Source organism: Rhineura floridana, chromosome 4 (assembly GCF_030035675.1).
Source record: "Rhineura floridana isolate rRhiFlo1 chromosome 4, rRhiFlo1.hap2, whole genome shotgun sequence".
Lineage (NCBI taxonomy): Eukaryota > Metazoa > Chordata > Lepidosauria > Squamata > Rhineuridae > Rhineura > Rhineura floridana.
The window spans coordinates 87,128,845-87,143,230 of NC_084483.1; the positions used below are offsets into that span (position 1 = coordinate 87,128,845).

At 37.8% G+C, this 14,386-nt stretch overlaps 1 protein-coding gene across 1 annotated transcript in view; it reads left to right on the plus strand.

The window, feature by feature from the left end:
- The window catches only part of SLC16A10 (solute carrier family 16 member 10), a 72,223-nt gene extending 70,042 nt beyond the window's left edge, over nt 1–2,181 (plus strand). Inside the window, exon 6 of the mRNA XM_061623629.1 lies at nt 1,220–2,181. Coding sequence (XP_061479613.1) covers nt 1,220–1,455 — 236 coding nt within the window. The 3' untranslated portion in view covers nt 1,456–2,181. The remainder of the gene's footprint in view (nt 1–1,219) is intronic.
- Nucleotides 2,182–14,386: the final 12,205 nt, after the last annotated feature.

Consider the following 14,386-nt stretch of genomic DNA (forward strand, 5'->3'; position numbering starts at 1 on the left):
AATAAAACAAATAAAAATACAATTAAAAATCAATCTCATTAGTTAATGTGGACATGCCACGGTCCAGCTGAATCAAGCTCATGGACCACTGTTTGGGAACCCCTGTCTTACAGTCCTTATAATTTCCTGAGGGATAGCCATGTTAGTCTGTTGCACCAAAACAAAAAAGTATTCTGGTATACTAAAGACTAAGAAATGTATTATGGCATATTCATGTATAGATTACATTCCAGTTCATCAGATGCATGAAGGGTTGTCCTGAATTGTAACAATATATCCACATAGTGGGGGTGGGGGAATTGTAAACAATGAGGTCAGAAGGAAATGAAATGCACAGATGTTGAGAATTAAGTTATTGTGGCCGTTCACACACACAAATTATTAACCAGATGACAAATACATTCTGGCATGAGTTAACCAATTGTCACATGTAGTGTAATCAAAAAACAGCAACAGAAACTTTTTGTCCCAATTCAGTCCATACTATAACTTGTGAATTGTGCCTCTCTCCCTATTTATGTTTGGTTCTCAAAGATGAGATGAAATAAAATGGTCTTGTAATGCTTGCACTCGGATAAAGAGATTTGGTGGTGAATGTAAGAGAGCAAGTAGTTTCTTACATTTGGACACTAGACAGTTATGGCTTTGTAGGCCAATAACAGCACCTCTAATCTTGCCTAGAAGACAACAGAAAGATGTTGGAACTGATGCTTTCAGCAGTGGCCAGTACCAACATCTAGTAAGGTTTGGTGTTTACTGTGCATTCCAATGTGGAGCTTCTGCAATACTTAAGGGGCCAAAGGGCATACTAAATTCAGCCCTGGACCTATCACAATCTTCAATCCAGCTTCCTTGCCACTTTTCAGTTGGCTCTGGAAAGTAGCAGGGAGGATGGATTAAGAACTACATAATTAATATGAGCAATGTTGCCCTGCTAGATAAGTCTCTTGTCTCTCTTGCCATTATGCTCCCAAGAGAACATGGGAACATTCTCCTTCTTAGAGATTTCAAACCAGTACCATTTTTTCCATTAACAATGTTGCTTCACTTGGCCATAATGTCTTGATGCTATATTAAACTGTATGACTTACATTGTATTCGGGTTGGATGGTTATGATGGTGTCAATTAACATTGGAGTATCACTACTTGTCACTAAGCATGCTGAAAATCCAGTTTATCTGTTATATCTTACTGGATATCTTTTTATTTTTTCCTCAGGAATACTACACGATTACCTAGGTACTTACGATGTCGCATTCTTCCTAGCTGGTGTTCCCCCTATTATTGGAGCAGTTGTGTTGTTTTTCATCCCATGGGTGCATGAAAAGAAGAATTGGAAAGAACAAGCTAGTCTTGTGGATGGGGAAACTGTGGAGAAAATGCTGGAAATCAAAAGCACTTCAGTGCCAGACTCATTTGAGAAACCCAGCAAAGAATCAGAGTCTGTTATTTAATGGTTGATATTTTTCTACCAGATTGAATTTATTTTTTTAAGAACTAGGTTAGCTTTCTGTTTATGAATTGAATGTACCGTATGATTGTACTTCAAAAGCAAAGCCACAATGAGAGCTACCAAACTAGTCATGAAGGTTAAAACAAGATTGCTAACAGCGAAAAATGCCTTTCACCCATTTTTGGATATGGTTTCAAAACAGTTCCATGAAGCTTTGTGTCATCAGAATATATGCTAGTGAGTGCGTATGAAAGGAGTACTTTAAAAATACACACATATGATCACATTTCTGGAACTGAAGAAGTGTGCCCCTTTTACTAACTAATCCTTTTAGAATGCCTTCAGTAACTTCATGATCCATCTAATGGACTGACATTCATGCGGAATTAGCATCTTGATGTTTATAAGGCTACAGTTTGCATGTGGATTCACAACTTTTAGATTCCCTTAAAGACAGATTTAGCTATGCCTGCGTCAATTGATTTCAACAGGTTTAAGAATTGCATAGGATTGCGGCCTTAGTTTTTAATCCTCCAGGAAACCATAGCTATAAACTATGAAAACATATTTTCATAATGCAATACTGACAATTTACACTTTTGCTTAACTCTATAATAGACCCCTTCATACATTGCTTCATATATCTCAATAGTTTGAAGGTGGATGACATTGTGGCAACTTTATGACTATCATATTTTAAATAACTTAAATTAAACTGATGAATTAATGACAAGTTATTCATGTGTATGTGGAAAACATTATTCTTGTATCATCTTTCTTAATGGGTTGCAGGTAATAGTAACACCATATATAATGGGTGGAATCCAGTGGGTATCATGCTGGTGATGGAAGGCGGAAGGCGGAAGGCATCTGTCAGTGGAATGGGCAGGAAAACAATATTTGGTGATTCTTCCCCCTCCCCTGTAATCCACCAGAGTACATTTGGGAGGGATTCAGGGGAAAGAAAAATGGCCAGATATGGGGGAGGGGAATATAGGGGGCAGAGAAATTGCAAAAATTTCCTCCCAGTTCTACTAATGGATGCCTTTCATCAGTGCAGCAACATCCATTGGATCTCACCCAGTATGTATGGTGTAGTGGAGCAAATGTTTTCACCTATATTTGGGTATTTTCATTATTTAATCCAAAGTGTAATAATGTTGCTTGTGATTTCTTTTATTGGATTAGCTTTATTTTCAAACTGAACAGCATACCTGAGATTCCATTAACATTATTTTGGTTTCAGTCCTGCCATGATCAGTCCTTGTGTTGCAGTAGCAGAGATATAGGAAGCGACACAGTCCAGAGGCAAGACTGCTTCTCTCTTTGGTGCATAATAGTAGATATGAGAAGGATGGAATGAAGTCAAGATAGATGGTGAGACCAACGTGGCAGCACACACCCTTTACTCACTTCTGCAAGTTTCAAACTACAAGTTGTACCTTGCTGAATGTTCCAGACTTCTCTGATGATGGTGTTCTTCAACTTCCTGCTTTGCCTTCTGTAGTCTATATATCCCCTTCTTTCACAGTCACATTCCAGTGTCTGTGCAGTAGAAACATCAGCCTGTTGGTCCTGGAAACAGCTTCAGTCTCTAGTTGAATGATCTGTAAAAGCCATTTTGCCAAAATAATTTCCTTCTCTTTCTAGTTCCTGACCACTGAGAATCTGTGATCTTGCTCACTATGGGAGCTTCAAAGAACTATAGAATAAAAACAATAGGAAACTTATCTTTAATACCTTCTTCAAAGGGGAATCTGAGCATTGGTTAAGAGTTTCCTTTTCTGCATAGCTCCCACCATAAGACAAGATACACAATGTCCATGTGAGGTCTTGGGAGGACCTCAAAGGTTTGCAGAAGGGGTAAGCGCATATACAGGAGTGGTAGTGGTGGTCTCGATAAGGCGCTTTCATACTGCTTGATCACAACTTTAAAAACTTGCTAGGAGTAACAGGATGTTGCTGCTGCTTTGCAGATACTGAAGTCTGTACATGGGCTAGGAACATGGCTGATAGAGAATCTTGCTTCCAGAAGCAGTAAGGAGAAAGAATGGGGGAACATGGGATGGGGGAAGGAGGTGCAGAATATTGTGCACAATAAGCTGGGGTACTTCCATACTAGGCATTTAGTGTAGAATTGCACACTTTATTTGCTGTTAATGGGGCAGCTACACGTTGTTGTCATCTATCAAATCTATAATGTAGAGGAACAAGCCACAGTACATTTTAGTATATGATGATCTCATACTTTGATTGTAACTTTGATTGATTTTTCAACTGACTTGTTGAAATGCTTCTTATCCAAATAATCACTAGTGTTTGCAAAAATCACAAAAACAAAGGTTTGGGGGTCTAGCCAAGGTTAATATTTTATGATCATTCTTATTTAACACTAGCCAAGGTAATTCAAGATTAGACTCTTTAAATCAAACTACACATCACAATAATGCACATTCATATTTGCAGGTGTTACATACATATTTTTAAAATAGGCATAGGGCCCTCCCCTAATTGGGACTATTGTCTGGGTAGAAGGGACATTACACCTTTGCTCTAGTGGTGATAAAAATATTCCCCAAGCTTCCCTGGGAGGATATTGCTATTTATATATATAACAGAGGCTTCCTTCCTGGGACAGATTGCAGCTTTGAGGGTGGTATGTGGGGAGGATTCACCTCCCCCTTCTACTTTTAGTCCTAATTCAGATCAAGTCTGCCTGTCGTTACTAACATTTTTAGAAAAACAAGCCCCACACCACACACATATGGAAATGTGAATAAGTATTTACTGCAATGTATAGTTTAGTTCTAAGAGTCTGATATTTTTCATTTGCTTTTGCAAGTATTAACATGAGCTCAGAAAGGAGGACTGTAACCTGATATTTTTATCACAGAGGTTCAACTTTAAAAGTGATGCTGGTCATTATAAGAAAAAAACATGTCCATGTGTTTCATGTGCCTGGCATCATGTTTTAAAACCAGTCCTTGGTGCTACATGTGGGCCAATACTCCCTGGTGTGCTAATACTGCATGTGCGAGTTAGGCAACCTGGATGCAGTGAATTCCACATGGGCAACTTTTTCTTGCATTCCCATTTGAAATCAGGCCCAAAAGAAGTGAGTTCCAGGGATGACAGCAGCATACTGTACTGCAATGCTGAATTATAGCAATGCCTTATGCTGGTTGGCAACTTCTCACCCAAAGGATAGAAGCACAAAGCCTTGGTGACTTGTGTCCAGACACTTTGCTGAAGTGGGTGAGAATTCAAAGATTGTTGATACAACCAACACATACATGAAATTTTTGCCATGGAAATATTTTTACTTGCATTGCAGCCTACTGATTAGAAACCTAATACAAGATATGAATATTTCAGTGTCATTTTCATGTTTGAGTAAAATACTACTGGCTATATGAGTAAAGTCAATTTAGTATCCTTTTGTGCATGAACAAAAGAGATGTTTTTATGTAACTTTTTATTTTACCATAATACTTAAAAAAACCTTTCTTGATGAAGATTGAGAAAAAACCTCAGCTAGTAATAATTGTACAAATATATATTAGCATGCTTGTGCTATGCTATTTAAACTTCTCATGCACATTAATTCACTCTAAGCTTCCGCTATGTTAATTATGCACAGAAATGTCAGAATATAGCCAAAGTTGGGAATTGGTATGGATGAGATACATAAAATGATGCTATCACACTACATTAGTTTAAACTGACTTTTCCCCTTTTTAGTAGTCAAGGAAAGGTGCACAATGTCTTTACATTCATACACTAACAATAGGACCCTCTTATTCATTTCATCTGATATTATTACTAAAGTACATATATTAACGGACACTTCTCTTTCTGCAAGAAGTTGAATTGCTAGCTAACGTACAATTTATAATGGCCAAGATGTGAATTAATGTTACTAACCCTTGCAAATTACAATTGATGTTGCTGATGCTTACAAAGTAGTACATATTCAGTACTAAATATTGCTTTCAAAATATACTTTTTGAAAACTATATGACGTTCAATAAGATGACTGCACTATGTTTTATTCAGAATTCAACTTTTTCATCTGCTCACTACAGGAAATTAAAACAGTTGAAACTTACACTGGGTTTAGATCACAGAAATAGCTTTGTACTCAATACAGGAGATTTCCTAGTGTTGTCCAAGTGTTTGAATTTCAGAATACATTTTCTTTATATGTTACTTTACCCCCATGCATTCTAATCTGTTTTGGAGTTTGTTGACCAGTTTGTCCTCAGTCTGTGTTAACTGCCTCTGTTTGCACTTTTGTTTTATTTGGCTTAGGTTGCCTCCCTATCCCCTTGCAGTTATTTCCACACAGTTTCTGAAATATTTATACATTTCAAGTTTCTCCTCTTTTGCTAGTTGTGATTAAGGAACATCTCAAAATAACTAAACTTGTGAAAAGGCATGCCACCTTGCCAGCATGCTAGTGAACTTCGTAAGTAAGATTTACTTATAGGGAGTCGATAGCACACCCTGAGGCTTACAGCACCGTGCCTTTAAAATGTCTATCTAGATATTTACTTCAAGAAGTATTCACTTTTCCATGATATAATACAAAAGTGGTTGAGGATGGCCACCACTGGGGATGAGGTACTGAACCAGCTGTTACTGGTATGGTTAGATACACTGCTAGAATGGTGGTATAAGCAGGTGGTGATGTTAAGCTGTCACCTGCCCTCTCCTATAACTACTGTATTGTTTCCACAGCAACCCTCTGCAGGGCAGAAACAGATAGTAAACTGCTTTCAAGAAGGAAGCTCTTTTATGTATCTTTGAAATACTGTTTCCTATTACTTTATGGCATTGTGCAAGGTGAAACTGGAAAAAGTGTTTCTGAAAAAGAAACTAAGATTAATTTGAGAATGTATATAAATATTACAAACCATTTGTATTGGTTGGGAATTAACAAATTGGCCCATTTTTAATTAAAATTTCCCTCTTGGTATGGAGTGATTTGCTAGAAGTGGAAATGGGAGCCAGAACAGGGAGAGTCCATGAACATCCCAAGGAACGGTATTACAGCAGTAGCGTTTGTTTCTTCACAAATTATATTGCAGCATATCCTTCAAACACTGGAGAAACAAAAGAAACATTTCCACACAGAGTATACAAGAAATTGAAAAAGTTTGGTCTTCCCTTCTTTCCCCCCTATCATCCTGCTTTAGTTTCTTGATCCTCAGTTATGGTTCATAAATACAATTATACATGAATTCATTATATTCAGCTCACAGTTATATAGAAGGAGCCAAACAGAAACAGAAGTTATGCTTCTACATTCCCTGCTTCTGCTATCCATGTATAAATTAGGATCTGTGAACCTATGGATCCCTGGAGCTTTCAAATCTTGTTGAGGGGAGGTTCCATGTCCCATCTTGCATGTAACAGAGATGCAACTGTATCATATTTGACCTGGTTCTTTTTATTTTACTTGCTCTTCAGATTCTTTGGCCTCATCTGAAAGTTATGCCCGCTTTCATTAAAACCAGTTTAACATAAGACTTACGGTTAGACCAGACTTATGCACTTAACTCCAAATAATCTCCTTTCATTTTTTAACATTCTGAGTGTAAAGTGTTACATAAAACAGTTTACCTAGACACTTACACAGCTTATGATGTATCTGAAGAAATTTCAGAACAGGATTTTTTTTATAACGTCTGGTATGTAGACCTTGACATTATCATTTGCACTCCTGGCTATGAAGCAACAAAAACTTTGTTCCCAGATATCTCCCCTCCTCTTAAATATACAAAATATAGATTTTCGTTTATTTGTATGTGGAACTTGATACTATAGTTTAGATTTCAGAATGGCAAGCTGTCCTGAAAGGGTTGAGAATCAATTAAATTTCTCATAATAAAAATTGGGACTGGAAAAGGGGGGATTTATGTCTAGTTTGATTTTAAATTTCTATCCAGATTTTCATGATACAGTAAAATTATTTTGATTAAATAATAATAAACCAACTTTTTAATCAGTACTGTCTAATTTTGTGGCATGGCAACATCAACAAAAAAGCTATGTGTGCTGTTTATATGACCTAATTTCCTCCCATTACTTCAGTATTGTCAGTTATGCCAGTGCAACCCTGACCCCCTTGACACAAATGGCCTTTCATGTTGAATAATTCTGATACTATTCTGATTTTAGCAGCCACCATAAAGGTTACATATAAAACAAGCCATGGAGCTTTTTAGAACTAGAAGATATGAAGATGTTGATTGTATGATTGAAGCATTTGAAGTCAAGTGAGCATGTCATTTGCTATTGTTATGCAGCAATTTCACATTTTATATCAGTTGCCTTAACTCTGCTTTTTAAATTGTGTTATTACATTAGAAATTTATGAAATATTTTGTTCATGGTGCTAAAAATTATAATCTGAGCTTCAAATTTATGTAAGAAGAAAACATACCAATTGGAGTATATATCAACTGGATTTTTTTTTGAAGGACGTGATTTTCGTTTAAATGATAAATGGACAAAATCCAACAGTTTGTGTGTGCTTAAACATGTAGATTCTATGTTGAATTATGAACTGTATCTTTAAAAAGTTTTTAATCTATCCTTGTTCTGTCCCATCTTTATAACAACCAAAGCTTTTCTAAAAGTCACATTTTTAATAAATTAAAAAGTCTCATTTTCATTTTTTAAAATATGAATAATGTAGTGGCTGCTCATATAATTGGAAATTGGGTGGTTGTGAAAGAAGAATGTTGCAATATAACTTTCCAAATTGTACAACCTGTTCCTGTACTTTGACAGCCCCTCCTTTTACTAATATCAGGTGTGCTCTGCACGCTTCTTATGTGCAATGCAATATTTCAAAGTATAATAATGAAAGTGGAGTAGTACATATGGAATCCAAGTGTCCTACATTAAATACACACTTTTCTGTTTGGTACAGATAATACTATACCAAGAGAAGATCCTTCTCTTGGCCCCATTATTGCTGGGGAAAGGGGGAAAGCGATAGCCTCTGAACTATCAGTTACTGCCAGAACATTCAAAAACTTGTTCACCTTTTACTATGTGAGAATCCTCAGTTTTTGTCTTAGCATAAATTGATGCAATGAAAGAGAACCATTCTGTGGAATGAACACACCACTATTCCTTTTACCAATAAAAAACTGATACATTTTAGGAAAATGGCTTCTTATCTGTGCAAATCCTATACACATTTAATTGGGCTATGTCTCATTGGACACAGTGGAGCATGCTGTTAATACGCGTGTCTTCTGAGAACCAAAGTGTGTGAACCTGCCACCCATGTGTCCCATTAAATGTTCCTCCTTGAGAGAAGGGGGAACTTTTGCTAGGGATAAACCAGGCACTTTACCTTGAAATGTGCCTAAATAGTGTGAATATAACCCAAGAAATGCAGATCCAAACCAGGCGAAAGCAAAGCTTTTATTGAGAGAAAAGAGAATAACGATACAAAATTACTGTGTGCATGGCAGCATTAATCATTAATACACTAACCCATTCATGATTCTAAACTAAAGAGATAAAAGGTCCCTACTGCTATAAGGAATGACAGGTAGCAGAGATTACCTATTCTAGGCCTAAGGAGTGGGCAGTAGAATACAGCTGCAGTCATGATACCTGAAGTGCCCAAAGCATGTTTTGGGGTGGGAATCCGCAGTTCCTTATATACGTTCTACATCGCTTGTTGTGCATAGATGCACATATCTGTTTCATGTGTCCACAAGAAAATCCATTCCGGGCAGGATGCAGTGGCATCTTGTTGAGGACACTCTCTCCTTTGCTCAGGTGAATGATGTTTCATGGCCCACAGCAGATTTTGGAGTGGTCACCCCAAATTACATATTTTTCTCTACTTACTCTTCATTATTTTAGTATGCTGTTATTAACTGGAAGGGTTTTTTTAGACTATTCATTGATTGTGGTTCTTTTATATTGTATTTTATTGTGCAATGTACGTCGCCTAGAGTGGTCGTTAACTCGGCCAGATAGGCGACTCATAAATAAAATTTTATTATTATTATTATTATTATTATTATGTGAAGAAGCTCTGACCAAAAAGCAGGAAGAAATCTCTTTGCCTCAAGATTTGCACCGAGACACAGACTCCCTTCCTGATCTGTGGCCTGTGGTCCTGTGCTGCGTTCCTTGTGAGTGTAGTTATACAAGATTGCCATCTTGGGTCTCAAACTCTGGTCATAAATACACTTTCCCTCTTACAAATCAATATGAAAAGGAGGGGTCTGGGTATGAGGTGATCTCATGTTGTGTGTGTATTTCATGATGACACTGAAAAAAAACTAGTTCTGCTTTCTAATGGTGTCTTTGAACAATGGGATTGTTCTGCTGGACATGAGGGAAATCAGCCAAGAAATGTAACATTTAATTCAGGGTCTGCATGTTCCTCTGAAAGTGCCAAAAGATGGTCCTTTCTGCTTGTCATCATCTCACAGTACTCAGGAGGGCAGAACAACTAAGAAAACAGGAGGCAATGGGTGGGAAATGTAGTCCAGAATACTCCAGGGCCTTGCCACCCCTTCAACTCTAAATGAACCAAAGTGGGGGTTAGCTAGAGCACTCCTAACAATGCTTTGGGTAAGCAGGCATAAAAATGCCTATCTTGCTTCTAATTCACCTCTTCTAAATGGCAGGAAAGCCCATATTAATTTGAACGTTCTCATGTGCGCTCTGCAAGAATTTGCTCTTGGATACCCTCTTTGATTTCAGATGTGTGCTATGTGACATGAAAAAGTGTGCAGAATTCTATAGACATAATCATGTCCTGATCCATCTTAATTAAATTAATATAAGGGAGTAATTGTTACATGTACTTATTGATAGGCTGAAGCCACGAGCAAGAAAATAAAACCAGTAACTGCGTCATTTAACATTTCACCTTATCAGTGGAATGTAATAAACAGTGACTTACACTGTACTCAGTCATAATTCTTTAGAGGAATAACATTGACTCCTTACATTCCTGGTTCTATCTCCTCCAGTTACACTGTAAACAGTTTCCATGGTAACTTTTTTACAGTCATCAACCTATCTGAAATGTAATAAATAATAAAAATCTCCACCTTTGTCTTTTAGCCAAACTGTAAAAGTGCTCTATGTTCTAGTTACTTACGTGAAAAAGTGATGTATCGCTACTGCTTCCGTCCAAAGTACAAATATATATCATCTCATTTTTTTTATCTTAATCTAGCAGCCCTATCAATCTGAGGCTATTTTCTCAATTTGAACAATGCTCTGGGCGGTGACAGCAAAGGTGTAAGGTCTCGGCCCAGTTTATCTGAAAGAGCGCCTCCAGCTTCATCAAGGATGCCGCACGACAAGATCAGCCTCAAAAGGCCTCCTCTCTATCCCACCAGTTAAAACAGCAAGACTGGTGAGGACTAGGGAGAGGGCTTTTTCTATTGTGGCTCCCACTCTGTGGAATTCCCTCCCAAATGATCTCCGCCATGCCCCCTCTATGATGAGCTTCCACCGGGCCTTGAAGACCTGGCTCTTCAGACAGGCTTTTGGGGTGGGTTAGGTTTATTACTACTGTTGAGATTTTAATGTATTTGTATGTTTTTATTCTGTACGTCACCCAGAGTGGCTGGACAGCCAGCCAGATGGGCGACTAATAAATCTAATAAATAAATTTCTAGAATATTAAAGTCCCAATTGCCCATTGCGTATTATATTTACTCCCTGAAATGTGGGAGAAGGGTTGGATTTTCTGCCCTAGGTATTAAAATGGGTGGGAGCATCTTTACCTGGCTTAGGCTGCAATCCAATAGGTGCCTACTCAGAAGTAAGCTCCATTGTGTTCAATGGGATTTATTGCAGCCTTACATGACTGGCAGAGATCATAGCAGGCATGAAAATGGCAACAGGAAAAGAAATCTTGTCCAGAATTTTATTGTTCTCTATTACAGAACAGATACTTAACTCAAACCTCACCCTCGTTAGTGGTCCTTTGTTGTTGTTGTTATGTGCCTTCAAGTTGATCACGACTTATGGCAACCCTGTGAATCAGCGATCTCCAGTAGCATCTGTTGTGAACCAGCCTCTTCAGGTCTGTGGCTTCCTTTATGGAATCAATCCATCTCTTGTTTGGCCTTCCACTTTTTCTACTCCCTTCTGTTCTTCCCAGCATTATTGTCTTTTCTAGTGAATCATGTCTTCTCATGATGTGTCCAAAGTATGATAACCTCAGTTTCATCATTTTAGCTTCTAGTGATAGTTCCGGTTTAATTTGTTCTAACACCCGATTATTTGTCTTTTTCTCAGTCCATGGCACAAAACTCTCCTCCAACACCACATTTCAAACGAGTTGATTTTTCTCTTATCCGCTTTTTTCACTGTCCAACTTTCACATCCATACATAGAGATGGGAAATACCATGGTCTGAATGATCCTGACTTTAGTGTTCAGTGATACATCTTTGCATTTGAGGACCTTTTCTAGTTCTCTCATAGCTGCCCTCTCCAGTCCTAGCCTTCTGATTTCTTGACTATTGTCTCCATTTTGGTTAATGACTGTGCCAAGGTATTGATAATCCTTGACAAGTTCAATGCCCTCGTTGTCAACTTTAAAGTTTAAATCTTCTGTTGACATTACTTTAGTCTTCTTGATGTTCAGCTGTAGTCCTGCTTTTGTGCTTTCCTCTTTAACTTTCATCAGCATTTGTTTCAAAACATTATTGGTTTCTGCTATGGTATCATCTGCATACATTACATTATTATTTCTCCCTCCAATTTTCACATCTCCTTCATCTTGGTCCAATCCTGCTTTCCGTATGATATGTTCTGCGTATAGATTAACCAAGTAGGGTGATAAAATACACCCGTCTCACACCCCTTTCGATTGGGAACCAATCAGTTTCTCTATATTCTGTCCTTACAGTAGCCTCTTGTCCAGAGTATAGGTGTGGCACCCCCCTTTCTTTTAAAGCATTCCATAGTTTTTCATGATCTACACAGTTCAAAGGCTTTGCTGTAATCTATAAAGCACAGGGTGATTTCCTTCTGAAATTCCTTGCTCCGAACCATTATCCAACGTATGTTTGCAATATGATCTCTTGTGCCTCTTCCCTTTCTGAATCCAGCTTGGACATCTGGCATTTCTCACTCCATATATGGTAAGAGCCTTTGTAGAATCTTCAGCATTACTTTACTTGCATGGGATATTAAGGCAATAGTTCGATAATTACTGCATTCCCTGGGATCCCCTTTCTTTGGAATTGGGATGTATATTGAACACTTCCAGTCTGTGGGCCATTGTTTAATTTTCCATATGTTTTGACAAATTGTCAAAATTTGGACAGATTCAGTCTGAGTAGCTTGTAGCAACTCTATTGGTATGCCATCTGTTCCTGGTGATTTGTTTCTTCCAAGTATTTTAAGAGCAGCTTTCACCTCACATTCTAAAATTTCTGGTTCTTCATCATACGGTTCCTCTGTGAATGAATCTGTCATCCTTGCATTTCTTATATAGAGTTCTTCAGTGTATTGCTTCCATCTTCCTTTTATTTCATCTCGGTCAGTCAGTGTGTTCTGTTGAATTATTCAACATTCCTATCCTTGGTTTAAATTTCCCTTTCATTTCTCTAATCTTTTGGAATAGGGCTCTTACCCTTTTCGTTGTCCTTTTTCATTTCTATACAATAACTATTGTAATAGTTCTCTTTGTCCCTATGTACTAGTCGCTGTGTTGTTGCATTTAGGGTTCTAACTGTGTTTCTCTCTCCTTTTACTTTTGCTTTCCTTCTCTCTTTAACCATTTTAAGAATTTCTTCAGTCATCCATTGAGGTCTTTCTCTATCTTTAACGAGAGGTATTCTGTTTTTGCATTCTTCCCTGATGATGTCTCTGACTTCATTCCATAGTTCTTGTGGTTCTCTGTCAACTAACTTTAAAGCCTCAAATCTGTTCTGTATTTCATCTTTATATTCTTCTGGGATGTTATTTAAATGGTATTTTGGCATTATGATTGCTTTGTTGTTCTTTAGCTTTACTCTGATGTTTGATACAACCAGTTCATGATCTGTACCGCTGTCTGCTCCTGGTCTTGTTTTCGCAGAAGGTATGGAACTTCTCCATCTTCTGCTACCAATTATATAATCAACTTGATTCCTATATTGACCATTTGGTGATGTCCACGTGTACAGTCGTCTTTTTGGTTGCTCAAAAAATGTGTTTGCAAGAAACAAATTACTGGCGTCACAGAATTCAGTAAGTCTCCTGTTTCATTTCTGTCTCCTAAACACAATTTTACCACAATTCCTAGTTCTTCTCTGTTCCCTACTTTTGCATTCCAGTCCCCCATGATTATCAGCACATCTTGTTTTGGTGTGTGATCAATTTCTTCCTGTACTTCTGCATAAAATCTCTCCAATTCCTCTTCTGCATTTGCCATTGGAGTGTAGACTTGGATGATGGTTGTTTCCCATTAAATCTCATTGACATAACTCACTCAGACCTTGCGTTATAGGTATTAATTGTTTTTGCTACACCACTTCTCACTATTAAAGCAACCCTGTTTCTTCTTAATTTCTCATTTCCTGCATAAAATATTTTGTAGTTGCCTGATTGAAGATGTCCTGTTCCCGTCCATTTTAATTCACTCATGCCAAGTATTGTAATGTTGATACGTTCCATTTCTTTCTTGACAATTTCTAACTTTCCCTGATTCATGCTTCTCACATTCCATGTTCCTACTGTGTGCATCGTACAACTCCGGACTCTCGCATCTGTGCACATCAGCCTCTGAGTTTCCTTTTGGCTTTGACCCAGGTGCGTCATTAGTCACAACACTACTTGTCCTTTGTTCTTCCCCAGTAGCTCGGTGAGTGCCTTCTGACCTGGGGGTCTCATCTTCCAGCACTATCTCATGTTGCATTTTGAATACTCTGTTCATAGGGT